This window comes from Kogia breviceps, chromosome 4, assembly GCF_026419965.1.
Source record: "Kogia breviceps isolate mKogBre1 chromosome 4, mKogBre1 haplotype 1, whole genome shotgun sequence".
In the NCBI taxonomy this organism is placed as follows: domain Eukaryota; kingdom Metazoa; phylum Chordata; class Mammalia; order Artiodactyla; family Physeteridae; genus Kogia; species Kogia breviceps.
This window is the reverse complement of record NC_081313.1, coordinates 290,755-312,057: the sequence shown is the minus strand read 5'-3', so window position 1 is coordinate 312,057 and position 21,303 is coordinate 290,755. Positions and strand designations below refer to the sequence as shown.

The 21,303-nt window shown below is 54.3% G+C and overlaps 1 protein-coding gene across 1 annotated transcript in view; it reads right to left on the bottom strand.

Moving 5' to 3' along the window:
- The window catches only part of AHRR (aryl hydrocarbon receptor repressor), a 70,058-nt gene that overhangs the window by 27,597 nt on the left and 21,158 nt on the right, over positions 1–21,303 (bottom strand). Inside the window, exon 4 of the mRNA XM_059059893.2 lies at positions 9,853–9,944. Coding sequence (XP_058915876.1) covers positions 9,853–9,944 — 92 coding nt within the window. The remainder of the gene's footprint in view (positions 1–9,852; positions 9,945–21,303) is intronic.

Sequence of the window (21,303 nt, the reverse complement as noted above, 5' to 3'; positions counted from 1 at the left end):
TCCCTCCACCCCTCCTGGAGGGGCCTTGGGCTCCAGGTCCCCACCTGCCGCTTGGTCACGGCCTGGTCCATGCGGAGGAAGTGGAACGGGGGGGGCCGGGATGCCGGGGCTGTCCTCACTCCCCGCCGCCACGCCGAGGACAGGCAGGCACAGGTGGACCCCCGGTTGGAAGCCCCCTCCCCTGAGGCACCTTCTCACGGCCTTCCAGCCCCCACCTCCTTGTCTCTGAGCCCAGACTCTCCTGTCCTGGGTGCAGAACTTCACAGAGGCGAACACCTGGTCCTTCTCATCCTCTGTGCTGGTCACCCAGCGGGGCCTTTCGGGGTGGAAACTCAGTCCTGGGCTCTGGGAAACCTTCGGGGTTGCTTCCTTGATGATTTCCTCCCCTGCGGTCTTTCTGGAGCTCAGTTATGCAGGTCCCATGGGGCCTGGCAATTCCCTGACTTCCCTCTGTTATTCTCCGCTTATTCTTCTCTTACGCGTGGGAGGACTCTAACTCCAGACCCTTCTACTGGATTTCTAGGTGTTGCTCTCATGCTTTTATTGTTTGAGTTCTTTTAAGATCTCCGAATGGTCGCTTTTACAGCTACCTGTGTCCCCTGTGTCCGAGGGGCTCGAGGGCCTTATGGTCTGCCTGTCTGGTCATCTCCACTTTGCACGTCTATCTCCTCCAAGCTGACTTTCCTCCTGGATCTTGTGTTTCGCTCCATCAGCCTCTTTTCCAGAGGCTCCAGGATCCCTGTGTGCGCTGGATTTGAGGAGTGGGTTCGGGACAGCCGACAGGAGGTCCTTCCTCTGCTGAGCGCCCAACCCCAATTACTGCATGTGCTCAGAACCAGAACGTGGGAGGCACGCTCAAGGGGAAGGCAAGAAACTGATGCCACCTCTGACGTGACGCGAACAGCGGAGTGACCAGGTAAGGGATCCAAAGCAGCTAATATGACCCTCCTCCGTGAGATAAAGGTAGCACTTTGAAATGAAAACAACAAAAAAGATGAAAAGTCTCAGAAGAGAAACAGACACTATAAAAAAAGACCCAAATGAGAATTTTAGAACTGAGAAATAAAATATATGAAGTAAAATTTCCACTGGATGGGCTCAATGGCAGAATGGAGGTGACAGAGAAAAGGGTCAGTAAAGACAGATAATAGGAAGTATCCAGCCTGAGAGAGAAAATATTGGAAAAAAGTGAAGAGAGCCTCAAGGACCTGTGGCCCAGTGTGAAAAGGCCTAACACCCAGGCCAGTGGAGTTTCTAAAATAAAAGAGAAAGAGGTTGGGGAAATAAAAATATTTGAAGAGTACGGCTGAAAACTTTCCAAATTTGGTGAAAGACATAAATTTACAGATTCAGAAAGCTCAGCAAACGCTAAACAGGACAATCTAATAAACCCAGTCCCAAGCACATCAAAATTAAGCATCAAAAGTCAATAGAGATACTGAAATGGAATACTAATAAATATTACTAAAATCAAAAAGAAGGCAGAAAAGATGGAAACAAAAAATAGAAAAATTATGAAACGGTAGACTGAAATCCTATAATATCAATGATTACCCTAATATAAATGGCCTCACACACCAATTTAAAACAAAAAATACCGTCAGACTGAACTTAGAAAAACAAAAAAAGGTCCGAATATGTAGTGCCAACAAAAGAAAGATATACATTAAATATAATAATACAAATGGACTAAAAGTAAAAAGATGAAGCAAGACGTGCCAAGGAAACGTTAACTAAAAGAAAGCTGGAGCAGCAATATCAGCGTTAGACAAAGCGGACTTCAGAGCGAAGACAATTACCAGGAATAAAGAGGCCTTTTACATAATGATAATGATAGAAAGGTCAATTCATGAAGAAAAGATAATAATCCTAAGTGCGTTTGCAACATACAGCAGAACTCCAAAACACATAGAGCAAAAACTGGTAGAACTTAAAGGAGAAATACAAAATTCCACAATTATACCAGAAGATGTCTTTCAGGTTAAGACTAGACAGAAACTCAACAAGGATATAAAAGCCATCAACGTCATCAACCAACTTGACGTGACTGATGTTTATAGCACACCTCAGTCAAGGACAGCAATCTGGTGGGGGCCCCTTCCTGGCTCACAGATAGCCGTACCCCTTGTGGTAGAAGGGGCGGGGGACTCTCTGGGGTCTCTTTTTCTGTGCACATGCACAGATCCCATTCAGGAGGGCTCCACCCTCATGACCAAATCACCTCCCAAAGACCCCACCACCAAACACCATTGCACTGGGATTTAGGTCTCCAATCTGGTATGAAGTTGAATTATATTAATTTGGGGGGGGGGAATACAAGTATTTGGTCCATAGCAACAATCAATGAAACCAATAGCTGTGTCTTTGAAAAAAAACAATAAAATGAATACACGTCTAGCCCAACTGACTAAGAAAAAGTAAGAGAAGATGCAAATTACCGATGAAATGAGAAAGGAGACATAGTGACAGAACCCACAGACATTAAGAAGGCAACAGAGAGCCCACGGTGCTGGACTGCAGAGGCTGGGGGACGTCTGGGAGGCGCTGCGGGGCCTGGGAAGCCGCATTCCGTGGAGGGGAGGGGGTAATGGGAGAAGACTGGGCCCAGGTGCCCCAGGGCCCTTATAGGGGGAGGGGGCGGCCTCCCTGCCTACCCGACAGCCCTGTGTGGGAGTGGGCTGGTAGGATGAGTAGGCCGGCTGGTGGTGGGCCCGGCGGGGCCCTGAGGGGCTGCCTGCGTGCTAGCGGCCCCTGCTGGGTACATGTGAGCTGGAGGGATAGAGGAAAGAGCTCACCACCCCGAGGCGGGGGGGGACGGCGGGGGCCCTCCTCTTATTTTTCCTTCTCCTTATGACTTTTGGAACCAAGTTTGTGTTTCACATTCTCACAGAAGGATAGTAAGTGAAATCAACAAAGATAGGAAAGGCCCCCCGGAATGTCACACTCTCCGAAGACCAGTCACACCCAAACTGAGGGGTTCTCTGCAAGACGACAGGCCAGTGCTCTTTGGGAAGTCAGTGTCACAGAACCCCAGGGTAGGCCAAGGAACGTTCTAGATTAAAGGAGGTGAGAGAGGCAGGACAGCTAAACACGTGACGGGTTTCCTGTTCGCACAGACGGGGCACTGGGACCGTGTGGGAGCTGAGTCGCCTATGGACACAGTCACAACACGGCCTCACAGCCCTTGGTCCGGCATCTGTGCCCAGGCCGCGGGGGGCATCCTGGTTTAGCAAATGCACCGAGGCCTCTAGGAGTAAAGGGCATCACGCCTGCCACGCACCCTAAATCGGGTCAGAAGAGAAAATGAGTGGAGAGAGGGCAAGTGCTAACACGGAAACGTCTGGGAATCTGAAAAATTCTTTGTACCGCTCTGTCAACTGTTTCGTAAGTCTGAAATCACACCAAAATAATAAAAGAAGAAAGAGGTTTTAAAAAAGCAAAGAAAAGGGCAACTTGGGAAAACCATGAACAACTTTGTACCCATAAAATCAATAACATAGATGAAATAGACCAACTCTTTGAAGGATACAAACTACTGAAGTTCACACTAGACTAGATAACCTGAATAGTCCTTTATCAATTAACAAAACTGAATTCATAGTTTAATCTTCTATGATTAAAACTATGATTTGAATTATTAAACTTCTAAAGAAAACTCCCAGACCAGTTGTCTTCTCTGGTGAATTCTAATAAGCATTTCAGGAGGAAATAATACCAATTATACACAATCTCTTTCTTTCAGAAAAGAAAAGAGAGGGGAACCGGCTCAAATAGTTTTATGACGCCTCCACTAACATGACACCACATCCAGACAAGAAAAAAACAAAAATGTTTCTCATGAACATAAACACAAAAATCCCCACAAATATTACCAAATTTAATCCAGCAATATATAAATAAGATCTATCCTGGGCATGCAAGGTTGGGTCAGCATTTGAAAATTGATTAATATAATTCACAATATTAACAGACTCAGGAAGAAAAATCATGACCATCTCAACAGACGTAGAAAAAGCATCTGACAAAACTAATCCATTCATAATAAGAACTCTCAGAAAACAAGGAATAGAGGGAAATTTCTTAATCTGATATAAGGCATCTATAAAAAGCAAAACAAGCAAAAGACTGAAGTTTTCTCCCTAAGGTTAGGGAAAGGCAGAGGTGTTCTCTCTCACCTCATCTACTCTATGTTGCAATGAAAGTCCTAGGAGTGCAATAAGGTAGGAAAAATAAAGCATGGAGCTTGAAAAGTAGATAAAAGCTGTCTCTATTCTCAGAAAACATGATGATCTATGTAAAAATTCCCACAGAATCTACAAAAAAGCTCCAAGAATTACAGATGAATTCAGAAGGGTCACAGGCAAAAAGTCAACCTAGAAAAATAAATTGTATTTCTGTATACTAGTAATGAAAATAGAAATTAAACAACAGCTCCACGTACAATAGCAATACAAATGTTAATAGTAAATACGGAGGTATAAATCTAACAATATACACAGGCTCTTTAGGCTGAAAGCTATAAAACGCTGATGAAAGTAATAAAAGACCTAAATTAATGGGAGACACTGTTCATGAATTGGGAGAGTAGTGCTGTCAGGCTGTCAATTCTCCCCAAGCTGATCTGCTACTATAACACAATCCCAGCCAAAATTCCAGCCAGAATTTCTATAGCTGTCAACAAGCTAATTCTAAAGTTTATGTGGAGGGACTTCCCTGGTGGTCCAGTGACTAAGCCTCCATGCTCCCAATGCAGGAGGCCCAGGTTTGATCCCTGGTCAGGGAACTAGATCCCACATGCTGCAACTAAGAGCTCGCATGCCACAATGAAGATCCCGCACGAAGATCCTGAGTGCCGCAACTAAGACCCAGAGCAGCCAAAAAAATAAATAAATATTTTTAAAAATAAAATAGGGCTTCCCTGGGGACTTCCCTGGTGGCGCAGTGGTTAAGAATCCACCTGCCAATGCAGGGGACATGGGTTCGAGCCCTGGTCCAGGAAGATCCCACATGCCACGGCGCAACTAAGCCCGTGCGCCACAACTACTGAGCCTGTGCTCTAGAGCCCGTGAGCCACAACTACTGAGCCTGCATGCCACAACTACTGAAGCCCGTGCTCCTAGAGCCTGTGCTCCACAACAAGAGAAGCCATCGCAATGAGAAGCCCACGCACCGCAACAAAGAGTAGCCCCTGCTCGCCACAACTAGAGAAAGCCTGTGTGCAGCAACAAAGACCCAATGCAGCCAAAAATAAATTAATTAAAAACAATAATAATAAAATAAAATAAATAAAATTTATGTGGAGAATTGGGAGATTAGGATTGACATACATACACTACTATGTTAGAATAGCTAACTAATGAGACCTACCGTATAGCACAGTGAGCTCTACTCAATGATCTGTGGTGACCTTAATGGGAAGGAAGTCTAAAAAAGAGTGGATATATGTATACGTATGACTGATTCACTTTGCTGTACAGCAGAAACTAACAAAACATTGTAAAGCAACTATACTCCAATAAAAATTAATTTAAAAAATAAAAGACATAATACTTGAACTCTCAAAAAAATGAAATAAAATTTATGTGGAAAGACAGAGAAACCAGAATAGCCAAAACAATTCTGAAAAAGGACAACAAAAAACAGGGGCCAATTCACACTGTCTGATTTCAGGACTTATTATAGAGCTATATTAATTAAGACAGTGAGCGACTTATTTGTGAAAGGTCAGACACACAATCTATGCACCAGGACAGAGGGTCCAGAAACAGACACAAAAATGTGGCCAACTGATTTTTTACGAAGGTGTAAAGGCAATTCAGCGGAGAAAGGATCAACTTTCAAATAAATGGTTCTGAAAGAACTGGAATTCATATGCAAAAAAAATAAATCTTGACCTATGCCTCCCACTTAACACCAAGTTAACTAAAAATGGATTACAGACTTCAGTGTAAAACTTAAAACTGAATGTAAGAGTATAAAACACTGGACTCAAACATAAAAGAAAAATCTTTGTAACCTTAGGGCAGGTAAAGAGTTGTTGCACGTGACACCAAAATCATGACCTATCTTTAAAAAACGGATAGATTGGACTTTGTCAAAGTTAAATACTTTCACTCTCTGCAAGGCCTTGTCAAGAGAATGAAAAGACAAGCCAGGTTGGGAGCAAATACTACAGAACCTACATACAACGAGGACACTTGTCCAGGACATTTTTATGAGCTCTAAACTCAACAGTAAGAAAGCAAACAACCTGACTTTTTTTTTTTTAGTGGACAAAGACTTGAACAGACAGTTTACAAGGAGGATCTATGGACGGCAAACAGACACATGAAAAGATGCTCAGCATCATTAGTCATGAGGGAAATGCAAACTAAAACCATAGTGAGAGTCCAGCTATTAAAACTGCTTTGAAATACTGTGCAAACCAGGGACTTGCAGCAGCTGGCACTCCCGTTCCCTGCTGGTGGGACACGTCGGCACAGCTACCTTGGAAAGCAGAGTGGCAATTTCTTACAAAGTTAAGCACACACATATGTAGGTATCATCCAAACAAAAGGAAAATCTACGTTCAGAGAAAAACCTGTGTGTGAATGTTTATCACAGCTTTACTCATAGTCAGAACATCCCGGAAACAACCCCGAGGGCCTCAGCAGTTGGGTGGGCAAGCGCTGTGAGACGCCCACAACGTGGGTGACGCACACTCGGGCGCAGGGCGTAGCAGCGGAGCCTGGGGGCGGGTGTGACTGCAAATGGACAGCAGGAGGGGAACTCGGGGGTGGAAGAATTGCTCAGTGTTGCCCACCCTATACTCCCCAAAAGAACTCCGTTCGGAAATGTCCCGTGCAGCACAGGACACCTGAACTCCAGCCAGGGCCAAGTGATCAGAGTGTCTTCCGGCCGGACAGGCCTGAACTCGTGGCTCCTGCAGGCACGTTGTCCCGTCCCCACTGAACCAGACGGCCCTGCAGCCCAGCTTAGACAGAGGATGAGCCCCGGGCATGGCACTGACCACACACCCAGGGTCGGCGCTTCCAGAACCACGTCTGCCCTCGTCCCCCACTCCCACGCCTCCTCCACCCCTCCCAGTGCCTGTAGCAAGCGCTCACTGGCGGCAGCTCTGCTGAGCCCTGGCTTCCCCGGGGGAGCCTCCAAACACGGACCAGGAGACTGGGCGTCCGGTCCCACCCCAACGGGGACCCCGGACAAGCCCCTAACGGCTCCAGTTCTTGGTCGTTTCATGTTAAAATCACAGGTGTTAGACCACAGTCACTCTTTTTTTTTTTTTTTTTTCCTTTTTTTGCAGTACGCAGGCCTCTCACTGCTGTGGCCTCTCCCGTTGCGGAGCACAGGCTCCGGACTCCATTCTCCAAAATGGAGCAGGCGGGTGGGCACCGTTCTGGCCCGGCCAGAGAGCCCAGTGGGCAGGGGGTGCGCCAGGGCAGGCTGTGGTGCCCAGAGCAGATGGGCAGCAGACCCAGACCCCTCAGCCTCAGCACCTCTTCTTGAGAAAGTCCACCCGGCGGGTAGCTCCCCAGACGTCCCCAGACCAGACACAGGACGCGCCGCCTCCCCCGGCCACAGGCCCCCAGGAGCTTGTGGGGACCTGGGAGTCAGGCCTGGTCATCCCATCTTGGGCTTCAGCCTCAGCCAGGACGCAGGGCGGCCGTGCACGTCCTGAGGCCCCAGGGAAGACTTAATAGTCCAGGCTTCGAGGCACACCCGTGAGCAGAAAGGCCCAAGACGCCCCCGCCCGCCCCGCCCCCGCCCGAAGGTAGCACAGCCTCGCGGTGCCACAGCTCTGCACCCACTGGACAAGCAGGAAGAGCGTGGCCCCGAGCACTAACTGGGAGACGGGCTGCGCGCATCGGCTTCTGTATTTATAGCTCAGAACAACGGTTTAAAAAAAGATTTTATGGCTAAGATGTCATTTTAATTTTGAACATGAATAAGAAAGAGAGCAATACCAGCTATCTTTTGCCAAGAATAAAATTCAAACTGGCAGGACATTTTTCAGCTCCATGTTTACCAGCACTGACAGAAAAAACAGTTGCAAAAGGAAAAATAACAATATTTAAGATTTGCTTCCTGAAACGCTGATGAATAATGAATATGGAAACACTTCCTCTACGGAAGGCACGCCATCTCCAAAAGCTCGCTGCTCTTAGGCCCACACTCTGCTGCCAACGGCTCCAGGGCTGGGAGGCCCCGGGCTCCCCACACAGGAGACTCACACGTGAACCCCGGTGCCTGCAAGAACGTCGGTCCTCGCCTGTTCTTATCTCTTTAGACAGCAAAAGGCCCCTAAGCTCACAGATCCTCAAAGCACATCCAGACCCCTCAGCAGGGGCCACAAGCTTGGGGGGCCGTGGGGTGGGGCTGGCGGGGCGCCGTGGCCTGGCAGATGGGAGAGCAGAGGGCTGGACGCGGCGCCCGCACGATGAGAAGGTGCAGCGAGGGGAGGGGACGGCAGGGCGAGGGCGGCCCGAGGAGACCCGGGCAGGACTGCAGGAGCCAGTTGGCCACTGCTGACCGCAGCCGCAGCCCGGCCACCAGTCCCGCCACCTGTCGGTCCATCCTCTCCTCCTGGTCAGCGTTTGGCGCTTCTAGTAAAAAGCTGGAGTAACGTGGAGGGAGGCTGCCAGCCTCCGAGGGCTTGGCTGAGGTGGGGCAGAAAGGGCGTCTCGTGGGCTCCCTTCCTCACAGCAGGGGCTCCTGGGTGGGAGGCGCTGTCGGGGCCGCGGGGGAAGTGGGGTGCTGCGGCCGCTGCCGTGCTCAGCCGCGTGTCTCCGTGGGCGGAGCGCAAAGTGTCCCCTGTGAGAGGCGCTGGCCCGGGGGGCCGGGGACGTGAACGGGAGCTGACCGCTGTGATCCTTCCCGTCGTGCTGGCGAGGGCGCCGAGCCCAGAGCGACAGGTGCGGGAGGGGCTCCGGCCGACGGAGCAGCCTGGCTGCAGAGCAGCGCCTGGAGGAAGCCGATGGGCTCCTGCCCGGAGCAACTTCTCCCAGCAGAAGCGGCACCAATTCTGAGCCACGTCTGCCTCTCATCGGGTCAACCTAACAGACGCACCGAACATCGGGGGTGTGGAGGGCATCGAGGATGCCGCTGGCTTCCCGTGGGGGCAGAGCTGCCCACCCAGCGGGGCTCTAGGGCCCGAGGCGGACAGGCAGGGAGACACGTGGGCCCGGCCTCTCCTGGCACGGCCAGGGAAGCACGGCCCCAGGCTCACCTCAGAGGCCGGTTGAGGGGCAGCCTGCCACGGGTTCCTCTCCCTCAGCACCCACACTGTCCTGTGGAGGGACGGCCTGCACCCCCAGCCCCTTGGAGGAGGGGCAGACCAGGGCCTGAGTCTCTCTAGCAGAGGAGGCCGCAGCACCCTCGCTCTGTGATTTGATCCAACCCAGGAAGCTCCACCTCCTCTTTTCTTGGGTAAGAAACTGACCCACGAGCAACGGGGTCAGGAGGAGCAGTTGAGAACCAGCCGGCGGGGTCTGTCTCAGGTGAGAAGCCCAGCCCCGGCGTGACGCCCAGCGTGTAGTACCAACAGGGCAGCTGGCTCGCCCGCTAGACCTGGGACGCACAACGCAGTCTTCTGTCCTCACTTTGAGCGGTAAAAAGCCCGCGCAATTTTTCATTGGGCTCTCCCGTTGACAAGTAAAACCAGAAAATGCAGAACGGAAAACGATTTTCAGATTTGAAGCTCATGGGTCTCAAGGTCACCGCCTGCGTTGCCCCCAGGGGTTCCTGGAGCCACACCCTACAACCCTCCCTGAGGCTTAACTTCCCAGTGGCTGTAAGCGGTCACAACCGAGGCCAACGGGGACACGGCCGCACGTGACACGGGCGAGGGCTCACCTCCAGCAGCAGCCTTCCCTCCAGCACGGCAGACCCTCCACGCGGATCCCTGTGTCCTGGTGAGGGGGCACCGGCCGCCGGCTGCTGCAGGGCTGTCGGAGGAGAGCAGAGTTAGTGATGGTTCCCTGACGTTTCTCCAACTTCCACCCACCCTCCGCAGGCACGCTGACCTGTGGTCTCCTCGCTGCCCAGACACCCAGGGCAGCGAGTGGGGCAGCTGGGTGGCAGCTGGGTGACATTCGGGGGATCGGGCCTTCACGGCTAGGCCGCACCTGAGGACCCCGCCCCACTCTGCTCCCCGGAAACTGCCCTCCCCCTCCCCTCCTGCAAACCCCTTAACCCCCCTCCCCACCTCAGGGACCCCCCCCCGGGGCTCCCCAAAGCTCCCCTCTCAAGACCCACGCGTGGGCAGGTCCCCAAACTGGACACCACTGGTCCTGGTAACCAATCACCGGCTGGTACCCCCACGTGCCCCTCACCCATCCCTCCCTCCTGGAGCCCCCACCCCTCACCCAGAGCGGAGCAGCCAGTGCCCCCGGCGGGCGGGCGTCCCCTGCAGAGGCTCACGCTGCCTCTCCCAACCCCCCCGTCGGCCTCACGTCCACTTGGGGTGAAAAGCTCAGACAGACGGCATCCACATCCCAGCCCCTGGCGCTTGGTGGGGCCCCCACCTCCGTGCTCAGCATCATCAGCACCTGGGAATTATGGGGGCCGCTGGGGGCTGCTGAGGGCACAGGCATTAAAGGGGGTCCCGGCCAGGAGCAGGCCTGGCGCTGATGCCTCTGTGGAGGCCAGCACGGCTGTGCCTACCGTTTCCCTCATTTAGGGGAAATGTCAATGCCACCAAGGGCCCTGCAGGCGGTCCCTGCCTCGTCTGGTTTTGGGGTAAAATATAACCACAGCATGGGACTCTCCAGCATTTCCCTTTCAAAACCAGCAAGCTGTGCTGAACTTTCCCTCCAGGGCACATCTGCTCCCCCAGGCGCTGGGTCAGAAATGCAGGGTCCCAGGCCCCGGGACAGCAGGCCCCCGACGTGCTCTCCAGGTTGGGCCAGGACCACTGTGGACCGAGACCCCTCACACACACAGAGAGACACACACAGACACACAGACACACAGGTAGTGGCCCAGGTGACCCTTCATTTACACCCTGACGCCAGGCTCAGAGCATCCACGGGGGCGAAGGGCACGACGCAGAGGCCCTCAGAGAGGCCCCTGGACGAGCCCCTTGGTGGCCCTGCCACGGCCTTCAGTCTCCGCCAGCCTCTCGGTCCCTCCCTCTCTCAGAAGCTCCGCTTCATCGCCTGCCTCTCCTGCACTAGATAGAACAAGAAACGCACCCATTTCCTCGAGGGAAAGCAGGTGTGTTCTGGGAAACACGACAGGCACACCCGGCCCTGGGCAGAGATGCAGACGCCGCTGTGTGTGCCGCAGACGCCCGGGCCTCCCTACCCAAGCGAAACCCCCCAGCAGCCAAGCTCCCCTCGAGGCTGCTGGTTTTCAAGGCAGTGAGACAGCTCTGAGCAGGGAAGCCAGAGGCGTTAACTAACGTTTAATCCATTTTGTGCTCCACTCTGCTCAGAAAGCTGAGAGGTGAATGCATGAAACTCATAGAGCTCGGATTAGTCAGACCCAGGAGGAGCCCACCGAGAGGCGCCATGTCCGCGAGGGAACCTTCTGGCGTCAGAATGCTCCGAGCCTCTGACAGAGGGTCACACAGACCCTGTGCTCTGCTCTCACGGGCTGAGAAAGCGAAAGGAGGGAAACGCCGACCGGCGGGGCCCCGGGTGCCACTCCCACCCCACCCCTCCCCGCAGCCCCCTGACAGCACAAGGCCACGTCTCCCAGCTGGGTGGGCAGAGCCCAAGCGGGCCTGGGCGGACGTGGGGTCACAGCAGCGGGGCTGGGGGCAGGACCCCGCCTCGGTACGCCCAGGGGCACTGCCACAGCCCAGACCGCCAAGGCCTGCCCGCCACACACGCCGCTGCACGGGCCGCCCCGGCTCCAGCCAGCTCGCCGCCCCCGTGCGCGCTGCGCTGAGGGGAAGGGGACGTCGGGACGGGGCTTCCCTGCTCTCCAGACCCGCCGACGTCGAGCGGGCTGTGCTGCCGCCCACGGGCCGGAGGCTGGGGAGCCCCAGGCGGTGACGTCACCGCGGCGGACGCGGTTCCCCGACCCCCGCCGGGACCCAGCCCCACTCCGCGGCGCACAGACGGATGCGCTCAGTCGCCCCCAGACGTGCAGGGGTCGCGGCCCGCACAGGGGCAGCCGTGGCGGGGCTGGGCGCTCCCCGGAGGCGGACGGGCGGGGGCCCTCCTAACCTCCCTCCCCGCCCCCCCACGCGCTCCCCAGCCTCGCGTGCGCCCCCGCCGGGCACCCGCACTTCCCTCCTCCGCAGCCACATTCCGCGGGGCACGCCCGGCGGGGCCTCCTCGGGCTCCTGTCACGCGATGGAGCGTCAGCGCCGCAGTGACAGCCGCCTGGACCCCGGCCAGGGCCTCGCGTGCGAGCAGGGCCGCCAGCGCGCCCCACCCCCAGGCCTGTGGTGAGACTAGAAGAAACCGAATGTGATTCCGAGGCTGTCCCGGAGGCCCAGCCAGGGTGGGGGGCGCCTTCCCGAAAACTCATCTGAGCCGACAGCCCCGGCCCCCAGGTCAGGAGCGCCCGGAAGCTGACTCAGGGCGCAGCAAACTCCAGTGCGGGTGGGGGCCCCGGCCAGGCCCGCAGGCTGCGGGGGCCAGCCCTCTTCCGGGTGGGGGGCAGCCCGCGCTCGCAGCAGCTCTGCCTGTCACCTGGGTCTGGCGGCTCGCTCCAGGGTGCCGCGCTCTCCTCTCCCTGCTACCAACGTCTCACCGAGGGTCTGAGCGGGGCCCTGCACCGGAGGCAGGGCCCTGGGCAGGGGCCTCCCTCGTGACAGGGGCAGCCCGCGCCATGGCTCGCCCCGCCCCACCTGCTCCTGGTCGCCCCTGGCAACAGGCCCGGGAGAAAAGCTAGCCGGGAGGTGTGTGGGGCCGGGGTCCACGGGGAGTTGGTGCAAGTGTGCAGAGAAGGAGTCGCTGTGGCCCCCTAGGCCCCGCGAGGAGGGACGTTTGGGGACGGGGTTGTGGGGAGCCGTGCCCCACGGCCCGGAGCTCAAGGCGTCCCCTGCGGCCCAGCCAGGGGCGGAGAGGCCTGTCACGCCCAAGGGCCTCGTGCCCCTGGTAAGCCGCTGTCCCCAGAAAGGGGGCCAAGCCCCATGAGACGGGACCCCGCTGGCGCCCGCGTCCCTTCAGCCCCACCCTGCGGGCAGGCGGCCCTCCTCCTGCCCAGCCTAGCCTGAGGGCCAGTGGCAGGTGGGAGCAGCCAAGAGCCCTGGTGCCACGGAAGCCGTCCTCCCTCCCCTAGGGCAGAGCCCGGGCCACCCCTCCCGGAGATGAAGGGTCTCCCGGGGGCTGGCGCAGCCCAGCCTGGACCCTGCGACCAGCCTGGAGCCTTGGCTCCCTCCCCACTCAGTCCCGAGCTCGGGCCACACTTGAGGTTCTCACTGCCCGGTCCAGGCTGTCCACCAACTGGCTGTAGAATCAACCGGAACCAGCCTTCCTCTCACTTCCTTGATTTCTCGCATACCTGAAAAGGCTCATTTGGAACAGAGAGAACGCGAGGAATCGTTGTGGAGACAGTGGGCGTCCCTGTGAATATGCTGCACACACAGCCGTAGGGGGAGAGTGAGAATGGAAAGGCCACTGCCCTTTGGGGCTCGGACTGGGGCTGACTGCACCCCGCCGCCCCACCCGGTACCCCACTTCCTTCCGCGTCCTTCCCACAGGGGAGACTCGGGGCAGTTACCACCCCGGGCCAAGCCCTGGGCCATGGACACCCCACCCCCACCAGCAGCTTCTCAGGGCTCCTGTGCCTGGGTCTGGGCCCTGAGGGATGCCAAGTGCTCCCGGTGGAGGAGAAACCAGAAGACGCCCCATCTCTGCCCCTAGATGGTGCGTGGCACCCAGAAGCCACTTTGCTCCCAGCCAGCTCCTCAGGGGACAGGACAGGTGAGCCCAGATCGTGGGGCACGCTGAATTTGGGATGTGTAGGGCTGTCCAGGGATTGGGGTACAGGACTTCTGCCACCCAGGGTGATTGAGAGAGAAGCTGAGGACACCACGGGAAGCTGGGCTGAACGCCCGATTCTGACCAGCTGCAGCTCCTGGGGTGGATAGGTCCACGTCCACAGCCCAGCCCCTGCTTTCAACGAACACATGCCTGGTAAAACCTGACAGCATCTCAGCATCGAGGGAGCATCTAGGCTCTGCACTGTGCTCTGCACAGCACACGTGGCCTTGGCACCTGGGTCGTTTCCCCTCCAGCCCTGGTCCAGCAGCGTGCTGGGCCCCAGGCCCTCGAGTTCAAGGCTGACATCCACGCTTGTCCGCGTGTCCCTCTGGAGGCAGCTGGCATGACCAGGGCTCTGCCCTGCTCTCCCCCACGATGTGCCCAGAGGGCAGGGTGGAGGGAAACAGTGAGCTTGGAGCTCCCGGGACACCAAGGGGCAGGCATGCCTTCCACTTCCACTTCTGCCCACTTCTAGCCCAGACCCCCTCGAAGGCCTGCTTAACAGAGGAGCTCGGGCTCAGAGCAGGGGTCCTGGGAGCCTCGCCGCTCCCATAAGACGGGCGCGGGCTGTCGTGAGGATCCAGCAAGGACACACACCTGAGGGGCTCCGAGCGGGGCGGGGCAGCGGGTGCCCCGTAAATGTCCTGATGTTCTGCGTCCACAGCTTGTTGCCGCCAACTCAGCGCCAACCTCCACGAGGCCTGTGGATGGATGCCCGTGTCCCCAGATTCCCGGCCCCCCAGGGTGATGGTGTTCGGAGGGGCCTTTGGGTCACAAGGGTGGAGCCCCACGAATGGGATTAGTGTCCTCATAAGAGACCCCAGGGAGCTCCCTCACCCCTTCCGCCGTGTGGGGACAACCCAGAAGCGGTCCGCACTGGAGCCCGACCGTGGGGCACCTGACCTCGGACCTCCAGCCTCCAGGACTGGGAGCGGTACAGGTCTGTGTATTTGTCACAGCAGCCGAGCCGAGTAACCGGCGGGGCAAGTCCCTGGCGGCCGTCCCCTTCGTGCGGCTGAGACTGGTCACCCGGGGGGCTGGGTGAGCACGACCTTCCTTCCGGGGCCCGGCACGCCCTCCTGTGAGACAGAGGTCCAGGGCGTGGAGGACCGACCCCCTTCGCAGGCCGGGCTGCTCACCGGCTCCGCTCACCACCGCTCCCAGCACCAGGCCCCACTCTGGGTGGCCCTGGCGACAACTCTCGGGGCCCAGAGGCCACATGAGGCCAGGAGTTGGCAGGAGCCCCCAAGAGCCCCAGCTCCCCTCTCCCGACACCCACTCTTCTCCGTGATGAGCGGGCGTGCGTGGGGCTCCCGTGCAGTGCAGTGCACCTGCCGGGGGAGACCAGTGACCAGGCCTGGTGTCCGGGCCAGGGCCAGGTGGAGGGCGTGGAGCTCCCCACCCCACTGTGCCTTCAGACCCCGCTGCAGTGCTGGCCCCAGATTAATGGACCACTTCAGTTTTCAGACATTCAAACTCTCCTCCCTTCACTTTTCAAGAACTAACCGATAAACTCCTTCCGCCTTTGGAAGCGGGCCATGAATCGCACAGGCTGCAAGAAAGTGCCGTCAGAGGACGCCGCTGACTCCCAGTCTCCTGGACAGGACAGGTGGTTTTCTGCACCTGGGCTGCCAAGAACGGACTCGCTCACCGGGTTCTGTGCTCTCGCGTCCGGGTGTCCGCCCACCCAGCACGGGGAAGGTGACAGGGAGCATTTGGGAATAAAACAGCAGGAGCCAGAGGAGCTCTTATCTAATCACGGAGGGATGCGGGTTGGGGAGGGGGCGCCAGCAGGCGGTACGGGCAGGGGTGCCTGTCCTTCCAAACCCCACAGTTGGGCTGCGGGAGAGGAGGGATTCAAACTGCCTGTCAAAGCCCCAAGTCCGGTTAGGCGAGGAGAAACATCAGGAGTGTGAATAACCGTGCTCATTTCACGCAGAGCCGTGTTTAGAGAACAGAGGAGTCCACCCCAGGCTTATACTGCATCAGCTTGTGGATTTTCCTCTGTTCGGGTCATTCGCTTGCCCACAGTCATCCATTTCTCCAGCCCCCGCCAGGGGGGCCGGTGCGAGCACTGAGGGTCCCGGTGTGGCTGGAGGAGGCCTCCAGAGGGGGTGACTCCGAGCAAGGCCTAGGGAGAGAGACCAGCGGGCCCGGCGGTGAGGAGGCCGCAGGCGAGCCGGGTCAGCAGCCCCCAGGAGCCCCTCCCCGCCCTCGAGACACTTCTCCCCACAGGCTGCTCCCCCCACCTGCTCCCCCACTAACCTTAGCGTCCATTGACGTTTCTGGCCTGAATTATTCCTGCAACAGTTACCAGCTGGGGGTTTTATAATTCACCTCTTCTCTCTACAGTCATCCATCTAGAATGGATGTATTGTTAGGAAGAACCTTCTCTTAGTATTTATTTATTCACTCACTTATTTATATCAGTGTGGATTTCTGGAATCCCATTTTATTCGCTGGATTATAACCCATCACCATCCTTATTCATCTTAACGCTGAAGCTGTCCCAGACCTGGCCAGGGGAGCCCGTTCAGGATGGCTTGTGTCCCAGGGCATGTCTCCTCACACTCTGAGCACGGCCTGCTGTCCAGCACGGACATTCTAAGCTCATCTGTCCTTTCTCTGCTCCAACTCTAGATGGAGGCCAGAAAGCCTCCTTTTAACGGTGAACCATGTCTGGAAACCGAGACCTGAATGTAAGTTGTGCTCCCTGCTACTGGTGTGGCCCTTTCAGCAGACAGAGCTAGAACACACACACACACACACGCGCGCGCGCGCTTATATGTGTGTGTGCATAATGTGAGTTCACACCGATACCTCCAGTTCCAATTCTACACCACAGGATTCAGTACAGAGTGGACTTATTTTTCCTTTAATATTTGATAGAAATTGCTTTAATTCTATCTGGGCCTAGATTTTCTCTGTGGGAAGATTTTAACCACTGATTCAAATGGTCATGCGACTATTCGGGTTTTCTATTTCTTCTTGAGTCAATTTTAATAAGCTATATTTCTAGGCATTTATTATGTTTTCAAATTTATTAGCATAAATTTGTTCATGATAACCTCAACCCATCTTTTAAATATCTGCAGCATCTATAACTGTGTTCCTTTTACATTCCTAATACTGTTTGTTATTTTTCCTGGATCAGTCTCACCAGATATTTTCGTGTTTTCATTTTAAAGGAACTCTATTGTATGTTTCCTTTCTATTTCACTAATATCTTCCCCTCTATTATTTCTTTTCTTTGACTCTCCTTTTTTTTTTTTTTACTCTTCTTTATCAAAACTACAAAACTGAATGCTTAGCTCATTAATTTCAGCCCTCCTTTTACATATAAACACTCAAGGTTATTTATTTCTAAGAATTACATTAGCTGCATCCCACACATTTTGATTTATAAATATTTTCTCAGTTCCATCATGCTTTCTTCTTTGATCTATTTTATTTATAAATGTTTATTTCCAAATATATCAGGGTTTTCAAGTCATCTTTTTTATGGATTTCCAGCTTAACTGCCTTAAGGGCTTACCATGCATTTTTCATGGTTTTGTCGTATGAAATTTATTGTGACTTGCTTTATTGACCAATATGTTTGGTTTTTTTAAATAAATTTTATTTATTTATTTATTTGACTGTCTTGGGTCTTCGTTTCTGTGCTAGGGCTTTCTCTAGTTGCGGCGAGTGGGGGCCACTCTTCATCACGGTGCGTGGGCCTCTCACTGCCGTGGCCTCTCCCGTTGTGGAGCACAGGCTCCAGACGCGCAGGCTCAGTAGTTGTGGCTCACGGGCCCAGTTGCTCCGTGGCATGTGGGATCTTCCCAGACCAGGGCTCAAACCTGTGTCCCCTGCATTGGCAGGCGGACTCTCAACCACTGCACCACCAGGGAAGCCCCGACCAATATGTTTTCAATATATTTACAAGTTCCATGTAGGTTTGCAAAGATGTGAGTTCTGAGTTTCAGAGTATAGTGTTATGTAATGTCCATGAGATTAACCCTTTTTTGCATTGTTCAAATCTTCTATAATCATTACTGATTTTTATTTATTTACTCTGTTAAGTACTGAGAGAACTATTTAAAATCCTTCTGATGATGAATTCATGTATTTTTCCTTGTAGTTCTATCAATATCTGTTTTATATTTTTGAGATTGTTATTAAAGGCACACAAATTTAAAATAATTTTATTTGCCTGATGAAATAAAATGTTTAATCATTACTAAATGATTATTAAATGATACTCTCTCATGATCTCCAGTAGTGTTTTTCATCCCCAAATCAATTTTTTGATATTAATATAACTTCATCAGATTTATTTCAGTTCATTTCAGTTTCCAATATATCTTTTTCCATCCTTTTACTTTCACCCTTTCTGTGCCTTTTGTAAACAGATATAGTAAATCACTTTAATAATCCTTATCTGTTAGTTGGCATGTTTAGTCCATTTACATTTATTGTAACTAGTGACACATTTGGAATTTTATGCTTTCTATTTGTTCCACTCTTTCACGTTTCTTTTTTCTCCCTTCTTGTCTTTTTTCTTTTGACTGTTTGTATTTTCTCATTCCACTTTTCTCTTTCCATTAGTTTGAAAGTTATACCTTTCTGTCATCTTGATGGTTATCCTGGAAATTTTATTATGAATTAGTTAATCAACCTCCAAAGTTAATTAATACATGAACTGTTGAAATCTTTAACTCAAATCTCCCGCTCCAAATTTATATGCTATCACGGCTAGGGATTTATTTCTCTTTTTTCTGTCCTTACAATACACCATTACTACTATTTTATACATCAGTGTTTGCTTTGATTGAAGAAGGGCCTCTTGGAGGGCTGTGCTGTTCATCCCCCACCCCCACCTGCACCAGGAGAAGGGTGGGGGCTCTCTCCTCACCTGATGCCCAGTGAGAGGGGCTTCATGACGGCCCTGTGAGGGCCTGCCACGTGCCTCCAGGGGCTAGTGGGGCTGGGGTCTCTCTACACTCAAGAAATCCAAAGGAGGTTGGACTGAAAGTGAGCAGTACCACGTGCCCACCAGCAGGTCAAAGATGTATGTTTCCTGGGGATCAGGTGGGGATACAATGTCCAAGCACTGGCCTAGGGTGTCTCAGCTCCTCCCAGGAGGGTGCCTGGAGACATGAGAAGAGACTTCAGACCATCTGACACCCAGGCTATGGAAGGAAACACGAAGCACCAGCTGGAGAGGATGGGTCGCCCATGTTGGCCACCGAGGCAAACAGACCCCCAGGTACATGGTCCTCAGAAGCCAGGAAAACACCAAGACCACCCAGCCTTGTGTGCCAGCTCAGGGCAGTGCCAGTCAGGCAGGAGCTCTCCCAATTTTCACCTCTTCTTCCCGCTGCTACACTCCAACCTGGAAGGGCCGGAAACCATGGCTCCCAGTGAGGCAGGACCTCAGGGAGGAGCAGCCGAGCTCACCGCCAGGCGCCCCCACCCCTGCCTGCTGGAGCCTCTGTGCAGACGGGGAGAAGGCCACACTTGAAATACTTTGAGAGATTTAACTGTTTTGACTGAAAGGCACTAAATGACCCAGAAGGGACCAGGAAAGTCTGGGGCCACCCCCGGTCCATCCAGGGGCAGCGAGAGAAAAATAAAGTTGTTTTCTGTGTCCTGGGGCGGGCGGGACACGTGTCCTGAGGAGGATGCAGGTACCAGGAGAAAGTGAACGAATGAGTGAATGAACCAAGAGCCTGCCTCTCCCCTGGGCCAGACTCACCTTTCAGAGGTAATTAAGAGATGATGGGGGAAATAAAACCGGCACAAAACGATCCAGGGTGATCTTTCTGCAGGATGGCTCTGCAGGGGCCTGCCTGGGGCCTGAGGTAAGAGGCAGGTGTGCACACAGCAGGGGCTCCCCCCCCCGAAGGCCCTGACACAACCCAAGACAAGTGTATCTTTGCTGGAAATGCCCCGGGGAGGCTGTCTTCCAGAAAGTGTCAGTGACAGAGGGAAGGGGGCTCCGGCAGCTGAAGGGCTGGAAAGTAAACGCAGCAACGACCCAAATCCAAACCCTGGCGGGAAGGAATCCACCAAACACTCCACGTGAAGAGGGAAAAAATCAGGTCCCAAACCTCCCTCCCCATCACATCATCACAGGGGCCTCGGCCCCTTTGACAAACCCCCACACTCAGCAGAGCCTTACTTCCTCATAGCTCTGAGGCCAGGAGCCCAAGCTCAGCTTCCAGTGAGGGCTCTTCTGCTTACAGACAGCCGCCTCCTCACTCTGTCCCATGAGGCCTTAGCCACAGGGGACAGGAGAGGATAGGGCCCTCTGGTGCCTCCTCTTATGCGGACGCTAACCCTCCGGGATCAGGGCCCCACCTCGTGACCACTTCCTACCCTAATTACCTCCTCTGAGGCCCCATCTCCAACACGGCCACACTGGGGGTAGGGCTCAACATATGCCTTTGTGGGGGACGCAGACATTCTGTCCATGACAGGGCTCATCAGGGGAGGATAACTCCTCAGTGAAAGCTGAAAACCGGTATAATTTAGCTTAATAATTGCATACACTTCACTCCTGGGTTACAGGATTGCTAAGTCTCAAGGAGCAGTTCACCTCTGACCTGCTAAGGAGCACTGCATCCTGTGTGGGGTCCCGGACACATCTCATGATGTAAGGGCTTCTGGACCTCCCCGCTGGGTGGGGGTGAAGCGGACCCGCCCAGCCCAGGTGAGCCAGGGGCCAGGATCGACCCCATCACAGAGGTTCAAGTGGACAGAGGCCCAGATCCAGGCCAGGGTGCGCAGTGAAGGGGGGACAGCGGCCTTTCAGCGTGGAAATCTCCAGATTTTCATGGGAAGCTGGAATCATGTTCTTCCTTCCTTCTTGCCTGCTGAGGCTGTCCCCTCCCTCCGTTGACTCCCCCCCACCGACAATCCTGCCTGCAGGCCACGTGTCAGGCCTGGGTGAACCGCAGGCCCTTGGTCATCTCCACGCTGGTCCCCACTCAGGGCGCTTGAACCCCAGAGCCAGGGAGTCGCCCAGCTGGGCCGACGCTGCGGTGCAGACCGCTGCTGGGACCTCACACCCTGCTCCCCATGTCCTGGAAGGAACCCATCTCTGGTCCCCCTCAGTGTCCTTCATGTTCTCCACGCACCCACCCTCCCTCCCTTTTCTTTTATCGACTCCCAATTTCCCCTCTTTCAAACGGTGAAATTTGCAATAATGGAAAATCCCTCTCTTTGGCACAAGCAGACGGTTTGTAACTTAGAAGCGCCAGCCCTCAGTCTATGCAAAAACCAAATAAATTAATTAAATAAGCCCACTGCCTTTTAAAAATCCATGAAAGTCAACACCAACACAAACATTACAAGCAAATTTTCAGGCCATTATTGC